Source organism: Silurus meridionalis, chromosome 2 (genome assembly GCF_014805685.1).
Source record: "Silurus meridionalis isolate SWU-2019-XX chromosome 2, ASM1480568v1, whole genome shotgun sequence".
Lineage (NCBI taxonomy): Eukaryota > Metazoa > Chordata > Actinopteri > Siluriformes > Siluridae > Silurus > Silurus meridionalis.
The window spans coordinates 7335520-7355578 of record NC_060885.1 but is presented as its reverse complement, the minus strand read 5'-3'; the positions used below and the strand labels follow the sequence as shown (position 1 = coordinate 7355578).

Genomic DNA, 20059 nt, shown 5'->3' with positions numbered 1-20059 from the left:
AATCAATTCACCAAATAAAAAGTGTAAATGTTGTGACTGAAAAAACTTTCACAGCCTTTGTTGTAATTACTTATGCTTCTATTGTCATTTGTCATCTCAATATAATATATTAGACTTGTTCTTAATGGGCCTGGAAGCACCCAGAAGACCTTCCACCAAAAGTAAGGTACCAGTCCCTGCACTTTGGAGGACTATAGATTATGTCCAGAAACAGCTTTTTATTTCACAGCTCACAGAGGGAGCTTCATGCCAACTCTGAGATTACCCTCCCTTGTAAATGATGCAATCGGCTATAAAAGGATTTATTAGCAGACATGCATTGATACTTGCTAACCTGCAGATGGCACTGTAGTCTTTTCAGAAATCATATACACATGCAGCAACTGGAGAAGAAACTAAACTCTGCTCTGTGATCATATGGTGACTAGTCACTGGTAAATAAATATCAGTTCAGACAAACTCTCATTTGCTGTGACATCACGGTAGCATTAGTATAAACCTAAGCTCTGACCTGTTTCATCTCCCCAGCCTGTAGCATAGCATTTCTTTTCTCCTGGAAGCATCTCATCGACTGAGGGCATGCAGGCGAAGTCGATGTGCTCGCTAGGGGTGACCTCTCCATCCAGACGCACCAGAGCGATGTCAAACTCCACACTGGGCACTGTGGGATACTTGAAGCTCTCATGGCGATAGATGCCTAAAATGCTGTAGCACTGCTCGCCTGGCTCGGGCTGGGTCAAGTTGTGTTTGCCCAGGCACATCTGCCATCTCTGCAGCTGATCTGCATACCTGAGGAGAAATTTCATAATAATGTCATATGATAAGGAAAAACATACGGAAGAAATATACACACACTTGTTTTTATATATATATATATATATATATATATATATATATATATATATATATATATATATATATATATATATAGGACCATGCTTTAGCTAAGTAGCTAGCTATAATTAAAGTTATAGCAACATTACACCTCAGTAACTATGACTGTAGTAAAATTAGCGGAATAAAAGCTCTAATACTGTCAGATTTTGATCACAAAGAACTCGGCTAACACCTAGGCAAGTGACCAACTTTTGTAATTTGTGAAACTTCTAGGTTTTTGTTTTAGCTATATTTTGTCCATTTATATAGAAAACTTTACATGCCACTGAGAGGTCTGAGTGGCCTGAGGTGAAATGGTGGCTGTACACTCCAACACACTACACTAAAAAAGCTAGTAGATTTCTAATAGCCTAAATTAGGATCTTAGCAATACCTGATAAAGCAGTGTGCAGCAGTCAGGACCCAGTTCTTATGGACCAGAGTGCCACCACATATGTGGGAAAAAGCAGGCGTGGGAGAAGACTCGGGCCAAACCTATAAACAAAACCAGACACATAAGGCCTTTCAGATATACTGTATAATAAATAATGTAAAAGATTGCATTCGCAGAGCTGCTATCATCAACTATATTATAACAGCTGTGAGATGCTATTAGAGGCGAATGATTCATATGCGTGATTAGTCCTGGTGAATAAATTATTGATGTTTTTTCAATAATGAAGGCTAATGGTGAACGCAGTTAAAAATAAGAAATATCTTCGTCTAGTGGGCTGATTCACTACACGTGAAAATGCCTTGTAGCTTTTTTGTTTGATTTAAACCCATGTCAAAACATAATTTTCTTTGTTCATTATTTCTTCCTCAATAGAAATTTTGTGTTCAATGTTGTTGCACTGATATGTCAGCTCATAGCACTTCAAGCGTTATCATTTATTCACTATCTCTCATATTCCATTTCAGGAACTCGTTTCGCGGCGTCAACAACGATTTGGAAACGCTTCCGCGTGTCTATGCTCTGAATCACGTGTGTAATCTGTCCAACAGAAAGGCACAACATCACTGGAGGGGTGATGTCACAACCAGGAAGCTATAAAAGCACATGCAGTGGAGGCGACGATAGCTTCTGTTTGTTCAGGAAGCACTCGGTGTGTGTCTGTGTCAACGGTAAGTGGCAAAATATATAATAAAACAAACAAAAAAGTATATATATAATAAAAAATAAAGAGCAACATAGGTACCGGCTGTGTGATCCTCCTTGCCCCACTTACTACTTGATTCAGTTCGAGTCTCTTCCTCCCCAGATCATTGGGGTGTGTCCCACTTTTGTGAGACCCAAGCAGGCTCTGGTCATGGAACAACAAGTACACACTCTCTTAAGGAAGGAGGCCATCGAGGTGGTCCCTCCGTAAGACAGAAAGTCTGGGTTCTACAGCCGGTACTTCATAGTTCCCAAGAAGGATGCGGGGTTGCGTCTCATCCTGGATCTACGTCAGCTGAGCGCTCACCATTAAGCCTCAGGTTCAAGATGCTCACCCTCAAGCAGGTCATGTCTCAAATCATATCTGAGGACTGGTTTGTCATGATAGATCTGAAGAACGCTTACTTCCACATATTTATCCTTCCTTCGCACAGGAAGTTCGCAAAGTGTATGAATGCGGCTTTGGCCCTGCTGAGGCTCCGGGGCATCTGCATTCTGAACTATATCAATGATTGGTTGATACTAGCTCAATTGGAGCTTTTGGCAGTCCGGCATCAAGATGCCATTCTGACCCACTTTAAAGAATTGGGGTTAAGACTTAACACCAAGAAGATTGTGCTTTCTCCAGAGAACCACTTATCTATGCGTAGTGTGAGATTTGACAGTTATGCGGGCACATCTGTCTTCTGCTCGGATCGAGTATAGCCTCCTGAGAGTCACACACTGTGAAGCAGTTTCAATAACTGCTAGGTCTGATAGCAGCCACATCCAACGTGGTTCTGCTTGGCCTCCTGCACCCCTCCAGTGGTGGCTCAGGGACAGAGGGTTCTCCTGGAAGGTCACGGGCCTTAGAAGTGTGAAGAGAACCCGAGTTTCTTTCTAAGGGCCCCATGTTGGGAGCTCCTTGTCATCACGTAAGAAGGTCTGTGAAACGGGCATTGAGACTTGAGAGGCCACCATGTATTGATCTGTACAAACAACACATCAGTGGCCTACTACATCAACCATCAGGGGGGGTCTGTGATTTTGCCCCTGTACAGGCTGGCATATCAGATCCTCCTGTGGGGGCAACATATATCCCAGGGTACCTAAACCAGGAAGGAGACGCCCTCTGAAGGCAAGAGCTGAGGCCCAGGGAATAAAGGCTCCACCCAGATGTGGTAAAGCAGATATGTTTTACAGAGCACAAGTGGACTTGTTAGCATCTCAAGAGATACGCTCTGTCCCCTCTGGTTTTCTCTCACTCACCCCGGATGCAATGGTACAGGCATGGCAGAGGTTGCACCTGTATGCCTTCTCCCCTGTCACACTGCTCCAGGGAGTTCGCTGAGGTGGAGTCTATCTTATCTATGGTTTGCAGACCTGGTAGCCCTTCTTGAACCTTCTCTTCTCAACCCACTTGGGAGATTCGGCGCAGCAGGGATCTTCTATCTCAGGCAGGGGGCACCTTGGTTCACCCCCACCCGAAATTATGGAGACTGTGGCCCCTGATGGGGCACAGCACTTAGCTGTCGGTCTCTCTGTCGAGGTAGTGAAGACCATTCTCCAATACAGAAATCCCTCCATGAGGAGGTCGTATGCCACGTAATGGTGCCTGTTTACTGTGTGATGCGAGCGCCACCAGTTGGACCCAGTTAACTGGTAACAGTTATAGTTAACAGTTAACCCAGTTAACAGTCAGTTCAATGTTGGAGTTCCTTCAGAGTGAGTTCGTCACAGGGTTGTCTCCTTCCACCCTAAAAGGTTACATGTCGGCTTTTGTGGCTTATCGTGCTCTGCTTGCTGAGCAGTTGCTGGGCAGGCACCCAAAATAGGGTTGGACGCCTTCAGGGTTAGGGTTCTTTTCCGAGGCCCCATCTCTCCTGGAGTTTACCCTAGGCATTGCCAGTGCCTTACTCTACCCCAGACTGGGGTATGTTCCTAAGGTGCCCTTTTTTCCCCATGACCTGTCGTGCTGCAGGCAGGATAGAAGGCCCCTAAACAGAAAAGCTTAACCAACTGTGTCCGTACGTCCTATAAAAGGGACGCTCTGAAAAGGGGCTTTTGTCTTTTCTCTTATCAGTCCTTTGGCCTTTCCACACCTTTTGGGGTCAGAGCTTTCCTTTGGACAGATTACACAAGTGATTCAGAGCGTGGACATGTGGAAGTGTTCCCAAAGCATTGTTAATGTGGCATCTCATTCCATCAGGGAATCAGGGTTAGATATGTAATCTAAAGACGTTCCTCTCTGTTACAAGCAACATAAATACTGTTTACTAAATGATCTTTATAGACACATTACAGACCACTAAAGACATGTGTGTCTAAATACAGAGAAGAGTGGGAACTAGAGAGCGACTTTTAATGTTATAAATTTACAAACTAAAGCATTTTAAATGTTTTCTTTACTGCTTTTTCAGATATAATAATGATGATGATTATGATAAGACATTAATATAAATAAAATACTTTTTTTCTTCTCCTTCTTCTTTCTCATTCTTATTAGTAATATTATAACTAATAGCAGTAAATTAATCCAGAAATACCCTTTTTTCTTTTGTATCTTCTTTTCTCCTTTTTTTTTTATTCTGTAACTAATAACACTATTATCTTCAGGAAGTAATACTGTAAAAATACCAGACATTTTGCTTCAGTTGAAATCTGCTCTCTTAATATTTCCTCACATGATTTCTCACTGCCACATTGTATCTAAAACCTGCTAAATAATCATTATCTAATCATGTTCTGTTCTGCTGATTATCTCAGTCCATCGAAGTAATTTACATGTATCTGTGATTTATGCGTATCTGTGTTTAGTATGACAGTGTCTCAGTGACATGTTATCATGTATGCTAAAGAAGAGTGCAGAGGAAGTGCGAGGCGTATGTGGGCAGGGAGTGAAGACTTTTGGCTGTACCTGCATGGACACTTGCCAGGGCCAGGAGTGAGCTTTGGCCGGTTCGCCGTTCACAATGCGAGTGTTTACCATGGGGGGGATCTTCGGCCTTCCACATGTCTCCGGCCAGGCTGTAGGGGTTCGGTGAGGAGAAAGGAAAAAATTGTTTTCAGTTTGTATAATATTTTATTTTATTTTATTATATTTCGCTGCAGTTATATTCTATTTAATAATATCATTTTATAATATATTTTATAATATATTCTATTTTATTACTCTGTTCTATTTATTTATTTATTTATTTATTTATTTAATATCAGTCACAATTCTGAGTCTGCTTTTTTATTCTCAAATTTGGCAACAATTACATTGTATTTTACGTATAGTAATGAATGACATTTCCCTTTTTAACACAAGATTTTAATATTACATCCATGCAACAAACTCATTCCTTTTCATGTCACTTATATATTCCTGCAGCTATAAACAATTAATTCCTCACCAGTTTACATGCAATAAAACGCTTGAAAGTGAAACCCCTACTTGAAAAGCCCTGACACTGGAGACTCCTTTCATGAACCGTCCATAACTGATTTTTACCCCTTTGACTGATAATAATTTGTTAAATAGCAGCATTTTTTAGTTTTTATCTTCAGCAGATTAATTGTGTGCAAACCTGCTTGTGAAGTAATTGTTACTTTAGAAAAAAAAAACGCATGAATATAAACTCTCTGATTTGTCTTGCAGCTTGAAGTACGTTAATAGAAAAGTCTTGGATGAATCAGATTAGAGAATGATCTTTAAACACCCAAGGTATAAAATATTATACCATCAAAGCGGCACTGTTGCTGTCACAATAATGATCAAATGCAGAACGTTTCTGAACAGAAAGAGGTGAGAATCTAGCAACCCTTTCTCTTACAAAGAGCTTTTCTCAATGTAACTTTCATACTAAGTGATTTATCCTTAAACTGAACTGCAAGTCCATTCCCATATTAAATAGCCTACTGCCAAGTGGAAAAAAGAAAAAGAAACAGAAACAGAAACACTGATAAATGTCGCTGCACTAACAGGACTGGCGACTAACCCGATTGTGTTTTATTGCAGCATTTGTGGATTGTAGCCTGCTTTTAGTATGTCCTTCAGCTGTTTCTTGAGCTCACACACACACACACACACACACACACACACACACACACACACACACACACACACACACACACAAACACATACACACTCACAAAAGATAGCATTTTCCTTATGGTGACCGGTCAAAAGACCAAATCTGTCATGCATTTCTATAAGATATTTGGCTAATTAAGGTATAAAGACATGGACACACACACACACACACACACACACACACACACACACACACACACACACACACACACAGACACAGCTGTACTTACCCTGAACTCCATCCTCAAGCTATTTTGGTTTTTTTTTTTTATTTTAATAAAAGCTGCAGTTTCTTTCCTCATGGGGGCAAACCCACAAGGACAACACTGTAAAATATTCCTACCACTATAGGGACACTAGTAGGAAGTAATAAACAGCCACACACACACACACACACACACACACACACACACACACACACACACACACTCAGTGGTTCAACAAGGCCACCTGAGACCATGCAGAGGCTCCACTGGCAGATAAACAGCTGCTGAGTCCCTGTGGGGCCAAACTTAACGATGCAACGAGGACATACACCTTTTCTCCTTGTCTGGATGTTGTTTCGCTGAGGGGCATCTTGACCTTAGATGAACTCGAGCTGGTACACTCATGCACATGAATTTGTTATTAAAATGTTACTGAGCACAATGATGTTTACTGAACAACTCACACAAAGGAATCATTTGAACCTGGATAGTTTCATAAGGATGACATTTAACTTTTAATGCCAAGACTCTGATTTACTACCATGAATTTGCATGTGTATTGGGACGTTTTATGGGTGAATTACATCATGCATAAAATAGTGGGAGGAGACAGTATCTGAAATAGGCTGTCAAATTTTTTTTGTAAATTACAGAAAAGATATATTTGTTTGATGTGATGATGTTTTCTGAACAGATTGATTTATTAACTATGAAAAAAAGTCTCAAGTGTCAGTGCTTTGGAACTGGCAGGGTTTTTCTACCACGAAAAGTCCTTACGACATTGTATGTAATTGTTTCAGTGACATCACCAGATCCTCTCCTACAGCTGCTATAATGTAACTGACAACAATCAAAATGATTATTAATTTATATAAGAAAAAATATATATATATATATGTTCTAAAAACATAAAGTATGATCTAGCATTCTTTGTTTATTAAAAAATATATATTCTGGCTATAATGTTTTGTTCTGCAGTTGCTTTTTACAAAGTGACCTTCAGGCTGCTTAACTGATGAACTTGCAAAGCTGTATTATATAGAAACACTCCTAAATGTCTCTATATACCTATTTTGTCATGCAGTAAGCTCCATTAAGATATGGTTTACATAAGTTTGAGTGGCCTGCTGTAGTGCTCTGACCTTAACTCTATTGAGCATCTTTGGGATCTAATTCTGACTACTAAATGTAAATTATTTTAAAGTCATGCTTTTTATATTTATATTGCAGAAGTCTTTAGGAAACATGCCCTTTTTTAACATAACAATTCAACAAACACAGACCTGTTTTCTGTCTAACTCTTTGTTCATGGATACATGATGCAACAGCCTGTAACTTGGCAAGAAACATCTCAAGCGCTCATTATGACTCATGGCCTCTTATAACCATTTATAAAACCGTGTGACTTTTGAGGAAAATCTTTATATACCCTAAAATTTTAACTGGAGACTCCTTACATTAATATTATATAAGCATCTCCTTATAGCAAAATATTCCACAGTATTTTAACAAATTCTTTCCCTTGTTAAATAAATGCACTTCATAAAATTATTACTTACTATTTTACTATATACTACAATATTACTATTTATTTTACTATAAACATGATTACATAATTCAACAAGCACATTAAGATGCTGACCAATCAGATTTGTTCTGCATCAGTGTGAATGAAACTGTATTGTCATACCGATAGGGATGTCATCCCATGGGTTTGGTGGTACAGGTGTTTCAGTAGGAGCAGGCAGAGCAGGATCTGTGCTCCAGTATGCTCTGAATCCTTTCTCCTCCATGAAGAAGTCGGTATGGAAACGCATCACCAGCTCGTTCCCTGTTGTCTTGATCACAGGGGGAAGTTTGTTCCCACAATAGGGACCTGTAGTGCCATGAACACATATTCATGAGATGATTATCAGATGAGCATATGCATCATTTTGTCATTCTTTACATTTATAAATTATTTGTTTTGTCTTGTTTTCTTCTAGAGAAGATGTTAAGACTTCTAGATTTAACATTATTTTTGAAAATATACGCTGCATAAAAATAGCTGCCAATAAAATGCTACATTTTAATCTTTATTAATGACATTTATTTTAACTGTTTTTGAAATATGTTATATATATATATATATATATATATATATATATATATATATATATATATATATATATATATATATATATATACAGTGCCCTCCACAATTATTGGCACCCTGTTTAAGATGTGGTTGTGGACTTCAAAAAATTCTCCTTTTTTTTAAAACAACATAGAACCCAAATGCAAAAAAAGAGAAAAATCCAACCTTTTATTTAAGTACATAACTTTGGTGGTAAAAAAATCACACATTTAGAAAAAAAAAAAAACTTGAAATCATGTGTGCCACAATTATTGGCACCCTGATGTTAATACTTTGTACAACCTCCTTTTGCCAACAAGACAGCACTTAATCTCCTCCTATAACATTTCACAAGATTGGAGAACACAGAGAGAGGATTTTGACCATTCTTCTTTGCACAATCTTTCTAGATCATCCAGTGTCCTGGGTCCTCTCTTATGCACTCTTCTCTTTAGCTCGCCCCACAGGTTTTCGATTGGGTTGAGGTCTGGGGACTGAGATGGCCATGGGAGGACCTTGAGTTTGTGACTGCTGAACCACTTTTGTGTAGATTTTGCCACATGTTTTGGATCATTATCCTGCTGAAAGACCCAATGACGACCCATCTTCAGCTTTCTGGCAGAGGCCATCAGGTTTTTATTTAAAATATCCTGGTACTTCAAAGCGTTCATAATGCCATGCACCCTAACAAGGTTCCCAGGGCCTTTGGAAGAGAAACAGGCCCACAGCATCACAGATCCTCCACCATACTTCACGGTGGGCATGAGGTGCTTTTCGGCATACTCATCTTTTGTTTTACGCCAGACCCACTTAGAGTGTTTGTTGCCAAAAAGCTCAATCTTAGTCTCATCTGACCAAAGCACACGATCCCAGTTGAAGTCCCAGTACCGCTTAGCAAACTCCAGGCGTTTACGTTTGTGAGTGTTAGTGAGAAAAGGCTTTTTCCTTGCATGCCTCCCAAACAGCTTGTTGGCATGTAGAGAGCGTCTGATGGTTGTTTTGGAGACTCTGTGACCCCAAGATGCCACTCTTTGATGCAATTCTGTGACGGTGAGCTTGGGAAATTTTTACTTCTCTTACCATCCTCCTCACTGTGCGTTGTGGCAAGATAAACTTGGGACCTCTTCCAGCCTTGTTTGTCACTGTTCCAGTTGTTTTAAACTTCTTAATGATTCCTCTGACTGTAGATACCGGCAAGTTAAGGCGAGTGGCTATTTTCTTGTAGCCATTGCCTGACTTATGAAGGTCGACACACATCTGCCTTACTTGAATGGTGTGTTCTCTTGTCTTTGCCATGTTGACAAATGGGTAAGAGAATTAGGCCTCTGTGTCACGTCATATTTATACCCCAGGAAACAGGAAATCATGAATTACTAATTAAAAGTCCCTAGATACCCTGACCAACCTTAGCAACTACAGAAAATATATAAAAAAAAAAAACAATTAAATTTTTCAGAGGAATTGTTAGGGGTGCCAATAATTGTGGGACACATGATTTCAATTTTTTTTTTTTTCTAAATGTATGATTTTTTACCACCAAAGTTATGTACTTAAATGAAAGGTTGGATTTTCTCTTTTTGCATTTGGGTTCTATGTTGTTTTAAAAAAGGAGAATTTTTGAAGTCCACGACCACATCTTAAACAGGGGTGCCAATAATTGTGGAGGGCACTGTGTGTGTGTGTATATATATATATATATATATATATATATATATATATATATATATATATATATATATATATATATATATAAAACAGAAAAAACCCAATTTCAAAAGCAGTTAATATATATATATATATATATATATATATATATATATATATATATATATATATATATATATATATATACAATAATAGTAAAAGAACTCGTTGAGAATAAAACAGTAGGCAGTAGAATCAGTGCTCACCATATTTCTTAGCAGTACCATGTGCTCCATCGTAAATAACCACGTTGTCAAGGCAGCGGCTGATCAAGATGCCTGCTGCCTCCAAGTCAAAGTGGGTGAATGTCAGTGTGATGGTTTTGCCCACGGGCACTTTCACCCTCCACATACACTCTCTGTTGGGGGTGTAGTTCATGGGCCAGTTTTTAGATTTAATGACTCCAGCCTCCTCACTTGAGAAACCGCCGCAATCTTGAATTTCTGGGGTGGACAGAAAGAAATGGGGATTTTGACACAATGTGAGAGTGAAGTGTAAAGTGTTTTATAAAACACAGATAATACCTCAGCTGCACTTTAACAAGCCTATACTGTTCCCAGTATGAGGGTAAGGAAAAGTATTAGAAGATACCAAAATAGAAGGTGATAGATGGAATTACGAAAGCCCTTAACAGTACATTAGTTACTACAGGTACTTGTAGAACTAAGGGTGAGATTTCAGTGTAATATCACCCAAACTCAGCACATCAAGTTACACAGAGCGCTCCTAAATCCATACAATCCTTCTGGACAGAACAACAAAAAATATTGCCTATAATCGTAGCTTAATATGAGCACCTGCTGGTACGACTGCTGATATTTCTATCCTGAGCCATAGCCAAAGGTGGGAATAAGTAATCATCTCTTTATTTATACATATCAAATATTCAATATGAATATACTGTATAGACCAAGAGGTGAAAAGGTCTTCACTGTTCAATGAACAGGCAAGCGAAGGTCAAGCAAGCGTCTTAAGAATAAGAAGCATAAAAATATAGAAATGGAGAATATCTTGAAATGCGGTAAATGTGATAAAAAAAAAATAGTCATAGACACAGGCAAACAAGACCAAACAAGAAAAAGGGTTACATACAAAAAACATAAAAGCATGAAAGTAAGACACACACACACACACACACACACACACACACACACACACACACACACACACACACACACAGATAAATGGCAACATGAGATATAAGCTGTCAAAAATACTCACACAGATTATTAAGGCAAAACCAGACATAGAATAAAAATGAACACAGGTTAATGAGACAAAATGAGACATACGTGAGCAGAGAAAAAAAGAAGGCTTATAGACAAGTAACCAAGACTAAATGACAGATACGGGTAAATAAGACACAATGAGTCATACATGAACAGCATTTTGGCAGATACCATTATCGAGAGCGACTTACAATTGTATTTATACAACTGAAAAGTTAAGTAGTGCCCAAGAATGGGAGCTTAGCGATGCTGGGATTTGAATTCAGGACTTTTTGACAAGAATCCTTTAAGCTTAACCACTGAACAAGGTCATATACATACCACTACACAAAAGAAAGAAGCATAGATCTAATCTCAAAAGTTACAAAGATCGCATTTAAATACATTTACATCACACAGATGCATAGGCTAACTGAAGTTGACTTTATTTATGTCCAATTTTGCCTGATATATACACACATACACTGTCCTGTATTAAAATCTGATTGTAAGCTAATCTTATGTTTGCTCTTAAATGAAATCTCAGATAAAATCATTATGCTTAATGGATTAAGTGTTATTGGGGCTTCAAACTGAATTTGTTATCTAAATCCAAACATTATGCAAGGTGAGGCTACAGGGAACAGGCTCACCACAACTGCCCACAGTAGAAGAGATCAAGAAGATATCATATGCATGTCGCCTGCTTCTTTTCGAATTTTAGTTTAGTCAATTTCTGTGAGCCTGTTCCCACTGTAGCCTCAGATTTCTGTTCCTGACTGACAGAAGTGAAACCTGAAGTGCTCTTCTGGTATTGTAGCCAATCTGATTTAAGGTGCCTCAAAGTTTTGAGGTGCTTTTCTGCTTTTCTGTTATAACCCTCAACTTCTCAGTTGAAAGTCACTCAGGATAAGGGCCAAAGGATGTAAATATAATAGCTCATAAATTATATTTGATAATTTTTAGTGAGTGTGTAAAGTTTTGCTATTCACATACTTGTAGTCTGTGAATCTTTAATGTAAAAACTAAGTGTGATAAAACACAATGTTTTTCTCATCCAAAGAAAACCACAAGTGAGAAATTTCACAGAGGGTTAACACACACACTGTTATGTGGACAAAGCTGCAGTAGCCCATGTTGGTGCACTATTAGATCTTGCTGAAGGCATGTTCAGTCAAACTGTTTATTGTGCCAACATCTCAGACATTGTACAGCCTCATCTGTGAGAACGTTTGGTAGCAAAGCTACTACAGAAGTGCACTTACAGCCACAATGTATGTGCTGCCAAATGATAGTAATCTAGTGCTTCCTGCTTGTAGCTGATAAGTTTAAATAACTTTTGTGCACAGATATCTGAAATGTACCCCGACATCAGTGCAGCCACACACACACACACACACACACACACACACACACACACACACACACACAAACAGAAAATACACTCTCCATATACAAAATAATACAATTTATGGAAACAATCCCAGACACACACACACACACACACACACACACACACACACACACACACACACACACAGACACACAACACAACACTATTCAAATACAGACTAACACAATTCAAGGACACAGACCTAGACACACACAGAGCCCTTAATCCACAGGTGGCATGACCATGAACAGATGCCCTAGTGGGACTTATTATTAGGTAGATAGATGTGTGTGTGTGTGTGTGTGTGTGTGTGTGTGTGTGTGTGTGTGTGTGTGTGTGGAGGATAAGCATGTTTACGTGGATATGAAGCAGATATTTTACCAGCTATATCCTCAGCGTACACAGCCTCCCACCTGGCAGAGAAACCGCGGTCAGCCAACCTGCCGTCAGACTGGAAATTCACATCCATCTTGTTACTGACACTGATGAGCACAGGAGGAAGGATGAAACCGCAGTGTATGCCTGAGACAGACAAAGCAAGACATAGGTCAGTGAGAAAGAACCGCCATGCACTCCACTTTAAAGACTAATATTAAGATATGGATTAAAATTAATAATTTACTAATAATGTTTAACTCTAGTGTATTCATTGTGCTATACGGATTACATTATTAAAATAGGCTAGTAGCAGTATAGACTTACACTTATCACATTTGGCAGATGCCCTTATCCAGAGCAACTTACAACTGAGCAGTTACAGAGGGTTACAGGCCATACTCAAGGACCCAGCAGTGGTAGTGCTGGAATTTGAACTCATGACCTTCCAATCCAACTACTATGAAAACTACTACTGGTCAGACTTTTGGGAGGGTTTGTGCCCTAGCACTGCCAAGCTGCCATTGTTGGGCCCTTGTGCAAGGCCCTTAACTCTCTTTTTATATCTGATGCCAACTTCCCAACAAACTGGAATATTCAAACTAAAATTTCACTCTGCACTTATGCATATGTGAGCAGTAAAGGCTCTTACTCCAAAATGCTGAGTAATTTATTGCATATTACGATGCACTTTACAAGCCAACATGTGCGCTATGTAACTTTTAAAGACAGGGTAATTGTAACAAAGTGCTAGTCATGTTATTTAGGGCAATAAAGTAATCATGTTATAAAATGTTTTCCCGATAATATTGTTAACCACGATAAGAGGCCTGTTTAATAATCTTTAATCGAATAGCAGCACATTCTAAATTACATGTATTACAATGTATATTGTTTAGAAATGTGTCCCTGTGATGCTTGCCTACTACAGTATGATGCAACGTAAGTTCACACACAGTGCTGAGCTGTGAACTCTGCAGGAGGACATATTTTCAGTCAGGGGAGAGAAGGTAGAAAGTAGACAACTAATATGAGAGACAAGAGCATCTCGGTATATAGACGCAGACGCACACACACGCACACACTACCAAGGGCAAACTGCCACAGCCAATGAGCCGTAGAGCTGAAAAAGGCTTGTACAATATGTGATTCTCTTGCCAACCCATGGAAGACATTTTTAAAACTGTTTTGGTGTAAACTGTCAAACCTGTAGGTTGTGTTCTGCATCGCAAATCTGTTTTGATGCCAATTACAAAAGAAGCATTTTCGTTCACAGTCAAATGCTCTCCCATACTGTCATACTGTCATACCTGCTGAAACCCATCCTGTCACTCAAACCCCCCTTCCCACCTTTTCCCGTTAAGCTGTCAAGATATCTTTGAGAATAGTGCGTGGATGAAACACGCACAGGCTCTAAAACTGAACAATTGGGCAAATAATTTGCACCTCGCTAGCTCATTGCTTCTATCATGCTCCAGGGAATTAACAGTCAAATGGCTTTACAGCTTGCAGACAAAAAGCAGAAAAAAACACACTGTTTATATTTGAGCCATCCTTCAAGCATGTATTACATTTTTGCCAGCTTTGGAATGTACAGTATATACAGGTAGACTTATGATGGAGATACGTTCCAATGACCCCAACGTAACTTTAAAAAACTGTAAGTTGAGATATGGCCTGGCCTACCCAAGAGACTTAAAGAATGGTCATCAGTTTGGGGTAGTATATAACAAATTACAGTATATAATTTAGCAAAACAGAGCAATTTATAGTACCATAATGTCTAAGCTACTACAGTATATATATATATATATATATATATATATATATATATATATATATATATATATATATATATATGTATGTGGCAATGGACACATAGATGAGCACCGTTTCTTGAGTTGAGGGCGGAGCAGGACGAAACCAGCAATAAGAAGCACACCTGTAGGTGATAAGATTAATCAGTGCTCTCTATTTCAGTGTCAGGTGACGCAGATAAACAGAAGACTGACAAGAACTAAAATTCCGCCTTGAAACACCCAAAACATACAGGCTCTAACACCGAGACAACTGAGGTCTAAAGACCGCTGGTCAGAGTAAGGACATTCAGATCTGCATCTCTTTACATTCCTTTTTGTTGGACATTTTCTTGAAGTAAGCCAAAAAACTTCCATAAGTTAAAGGTGTTTTTTTAAAGGTAGATACCAGCACAGTGAAATTCTTTCTTTGAATATTCCAGCAATTTTAGGAAGCTGGGGTCAGCTATGATACAGAGCACCTGGATCACATAGGGTTAAGCACCTTGTTCAAGAGGCAAAGAGTGGCAGCTTGGAGATACTGGGGCTTGAACATTTGACCTGTCAATCAGTAACCCAGAGCTTTAACCACTGAGCTACCACTTCCTCATATATGTGAAACAAAACTTTCCTTACAGAAAACCTCAGTACATTGGGCATGCAGTGTATTTTGGTACATCATTTGAATAATTCGCTTTGAAGATTCCTGTCAGAGGTATCGAAAATTGATCAACATCTTCTGACCAATCAGAATTCCGAATCAAAAATTCAAGTACAGCATTGTAGTATAGTCTCTGTACTATAATGATAAAGTTTAGCAATGTATTTTAGGTTTACCTTTTTGAGTCACAAGGTAATAATTCTGTCAATAAATATTTTTTCCAGCTCTTGTTTAATAATTTTAGCCACTATTCTTTCAGCTAATAACAGTCTCAACAACTTTCTTTCAGCTTCTCCCATTAGGGGTCGCCACAGCGGATCATCCGTATTCATGATCCGCATGTTCGATTTGGCACATGTTTTTATGCTGGATGCCCTTGCTAACGCAACCCTCCCCATTTATCATGGGCTTGGGACCGGCACTAAGAGTGCACTGGCTTGTGCAACCCTAATGGCTGGGGTTGGTTCCCTGACCGGGGATCAAACCCAAGCCGCAGCAGTGAGAGCGCCGCATCCTAACCACTAGACCACCAGGGAACCTGGTATCAGTCTGTTATTTTGCTAAAAATTTTAATTTAAAAGAAGATGTAGATTAACAGTGTCTTTTAAAACAAGTATATGGGGCCATAGAATAAGGCATGGATTTAGAGAAAATATTGGTATCAGTCTTAATTATCTTTCTCCTTCAACCATTAGGGGTCGCCACAGCAGACCATCCGCATGTTGATTTGGCACGTTTTTACGCTGGATGTCCTTCCTAACGCAACCCTCCCCATTTATCCGGGCTTGGGACCTGCACCAAAGCTTGTGCAACCCTAATGGCTGGGGTTGGTTCCCTGACCAGGGATCGAACCCGGGCCACAGCGGTAAAAGCGCCGCATTCTTACCACTAGACCGCGTATCAGTCACAATGTTTTCTCTAAATCCATGCCTAATTCTATGGCTCCATATACTTGTTTTAAAAGACAATCTTAATCTACATCTTTTTTTAATTGAAAATGTTTAGCAAAATAACAGCAAATGCCTGCATATTTACATTTGCAAACAATCTGATTATTCTGATACTCTAAGTGAATACCTGAATAAATGTGAAAGAACATGAATATTAAAGTAATGTTCACACAAAGAAATGTCTGTTTTACCCAGTGACTGCTGGCTATCAATGATGGTGAGTTTGTCCTGACCACACTGTCCTGCTTCACCCACGATGGCTAAATCAGTGATGTGCAGTTTGACCAGAAATCCCTCAGGCACGCTGATGTTCCAGGAGCACTGCAGATTTGTAGGATAGGCATTGGGAAAATCCAGAGAGTGGATCTCACCTTTCCGTCCAAACAGATTTCCTTGAGAGCCACAACCTGAATCTGTAGAAACAAAATAAAAAATTATGAAAAAATAGTGCGTTGTAATGTTATATGACAAACTGTCATGTATGATTGCATCAGCTAAATAGCACACAGTCATTAATTGACAAATATCTGAAAAATAATTTTCTTTGTATTCTCCATATTGTTCTTAATAGGGAACTAAAAATGTCATAGGATTTCAAATATTAATTCAGTATTCAGGTCTTTGCTCAGTAATCCCTAACTCATATTAGTCTTAGTGTTAAAGGGAAAGTAAAAGCAAACAGAAGTTCATTTCATGAGCTGCCCTGCACCAATTTGTGTAAGGAAGAGATTGCGTGAAACTCAATTTGGCCGCCGTCGCTGGAGCACTTTGATCAGAAAGTCAAACTACTTTGAGTTTCTAAAAAGAAATGAACTCCATTATGTTCCATTACTTTGCTGAAGTTTGTCTAAGTCTTTGGGTTTAAGGCTTCAAAATTAAATGAAGAAAAACATGAAGAAAAAAATTTGTTTTAGCTGCTCAATATATATATATATATATATATATATATATATATATATATATATATATATATATATATATATATATATGTTTTGCGCTACCAAGTCTAAGGATGCCTGAAAATTTAAGTATTTACAGTATTACAGTAAATTAACTCAAGTTATTGAATATTGGGAGGACACTGTACAGCAGCTATGTTTCTGGGATATGGAGGTATGGACTTTGGGGTAACTTAGAATCATTTTGGCATTTCAGGCTTTTTGTTGAAAAATAAGCAACATACAGATCTTACAATTAGTAGCTGATACATGAAAATGTGTTAGAAGATGCAAGAACAAAGAACATACTGTACAATCTACATTGCAATTAAAACCTGCACCTAAGATTAAAAAGAGGAATATATACATTAATTCTTGCTTTGCATATTGCAACTTGTTAGGAAGCTGCGGATGGAACCCCCAACCAGTACCCCAGAACATTAACCACTGAGCTATCATTTCCAAATTTATAATTTTTATTACACCATACTGTGTTGTTTTGTTTGCACACATGCACTCTATATTGTGTTGGTGTGTAGGTAGCACATTTGTCCTGAAGAAACTTTGTTTTATTTCACTGGTTACTGTGGCATGTAACTGTGTATGATTGAAATGAATTAAAGCTACCTGATTTTACATGATCACTGTTTTACATGTGGTTAGCCAAATCAGCCTTTTAATGTATTAATGTATACAAATATACTTTGTTTTTATTCATTTTTAATGTAAATAGTACAGTGTAAACAGTGAAAAGAAATCTGCAAGATTAGTAATAATATACATCATTCTGACTGCCCACCTTGAGTCAGAGTAGTTCATGTAAGACTTGAAGTAGCACTCATTTGTGGCACATATATATTCGCATGTTCAATATTACTTCTCACTGTGAACCTGCTATTTTCAATAATACACCTGGTTATGAGAGTGAACGAGGAATATTGGAATTTCTTTCTTAGAAAAGAACAATTAAACCACACTTTCTGAAGGGGACAATCATTTCGAAGGTGACTATGATCCATATGAAATTGAAAGTAGGTCATTTTTCAGATTGAAAATCTTCAGGAAGGCCTACTTTCACCTTCAAATTATATCTGCACTACTATTGATTTGTTTCCCTTGACAGCCTGCAAAAGACAAGTTCATAATTTGTGTGAATTGAAAAACACTACAGTAATGCACTGTTATCCAGTTTCATCAAACAGCATTGTGTTGAACTTCCAGTTGTTTTAACTGCACATGGTGGAATTTTTCACATTTTTCACACCAGCCTGATAAAATCTCTCCAGTGATAACAGTAACTTTAAGAATGTAATAATCCCCCTAATTTTCCCGTAAAATAATTGTGGGAAGAAATAAACAGCTATGCTGACTGTGGTCTTAATATGCATTTACATGATTAACTTTTTAACCAAAGTGATTGTGACACCTGTATTAAGTCATTAGATGCTTTGCATTACAGCATTTGGCAGACCCCTTAAACAGCTGGAATTTGATCTCACAACCATTTGATTCAAAGTTGTAACAGTGAGCCACCATTCTCGACATTAAGAATGACTAGGATACATTTTAACCACTGAGCTACCACTTCTTTGATTTAATAAAGCATATTAAAATAAATGATCTATAAATAAATGATCATATCCTGTTGCTTAAATTAAGATGGCATGTTGTAATAGACATTCACAGCACAGCACTGAATTATTAGGAATTTCAAACCCATATGGAGGGTGAACTTTTGCATTCAACTTATGTGTAACCTGTCACATTTTTATTGTTCAAATTATGAAATGAATTTGGATATTTGTTATATTCCCTTAAGGTAGCCATTATCAATCATGTCTCTTGCTGAGGTCCTCTAAGTGAATGTTATTCAATAAATTCTTTTCTGGCCACAAGGTTTAGAAAAAGCGTTAATTTGATTTGCTTTCTACATTTGCATAAACAATGTTGCATACACAACTGCAATACTTACAGGAACTTACATTAATAAGCTAATTATTAGTTATTATCAAATATACTGTATAAGATTTAAAAAAAATACTAACAGGCACTAAACTTATATACACTAACACAGAAATCCATATTTTATAATCTATTTATCTCTGTAAACCTGTGACAAAGTCCATTGTTAAAAGCATTATAGAAATAAAACTGAATTATCAGTTATCCTCATATCAGTTATATCTTCATATCAGTTAAATGCTCTTTTTTGTATGTTAAATTTTTACCATATTAATGAACAAATGCTAGATTGCAAGATAATTAGAAACTCCAATTCTTAGCTAAATTTTCCTGTATTGCAAGCCAGTCTGGAACAGTAAAGGCTAACACGTGCTTCCTCCAGCTTTCGGGACACAAAGAGAACTCTAATTGACTTCTTCTATATATAGTATATACACTATGAGCGAAAAACAATTTAATGACCAGCTCACTCTGATACCTGAAGGCATTGTCAGTTGCCAATGGGGGACAATGGTTTTAATTTGAATGACTGAGCAACATGGAACAACTTATAGGAACACCTAAAACTTACTGTGCTTCCTTCCATGGTTGAATTTATGGCACTTTGAATATAAATATTGGAGTTCTAATAGTATTGTTTTTAAGTAACTTGATTGAT

General features: G+C 38.0%; 1 protein-coding gene across 1 annotated transcript in view; it reads right to left on the bottom strand.

The window, feature by feature from the left end:
- zgc:154142 (uncharacterized protein LOC555481 homolog) overlaps positions 1-20059 on the bottom strand; it is a 49048-nt gene that overhangs the window by 9097 nt on the left and 19892 nt on the right. The window contains exons 8-14 of the mRNA XM_046863379.1: positions 16693-16914; positions 13101-13241; positions 10325-10561; positions 7989-8174; positions 4932-5041; positions 1271-1371; positions 512-789 (exon numbers count right to left, since the gene is read on the bottom strand). Of these exons, the coding sequence (XP_046719335.1) occupies positions 512-789; positions 1271-1371; positions 4932-5041; positions 7989-8174; positions 10325-10561; positions 13101-13241; positions 16693-16914 (1275 nt within the window). The remainder of the gene's footprint in view (positions 1-511; positions 790-1270; positions 1372-4931; positions 5042-7988; positions 8175-10324; positions 10562-13100; positions 13242-16692; positions 16915-20059) is intronic.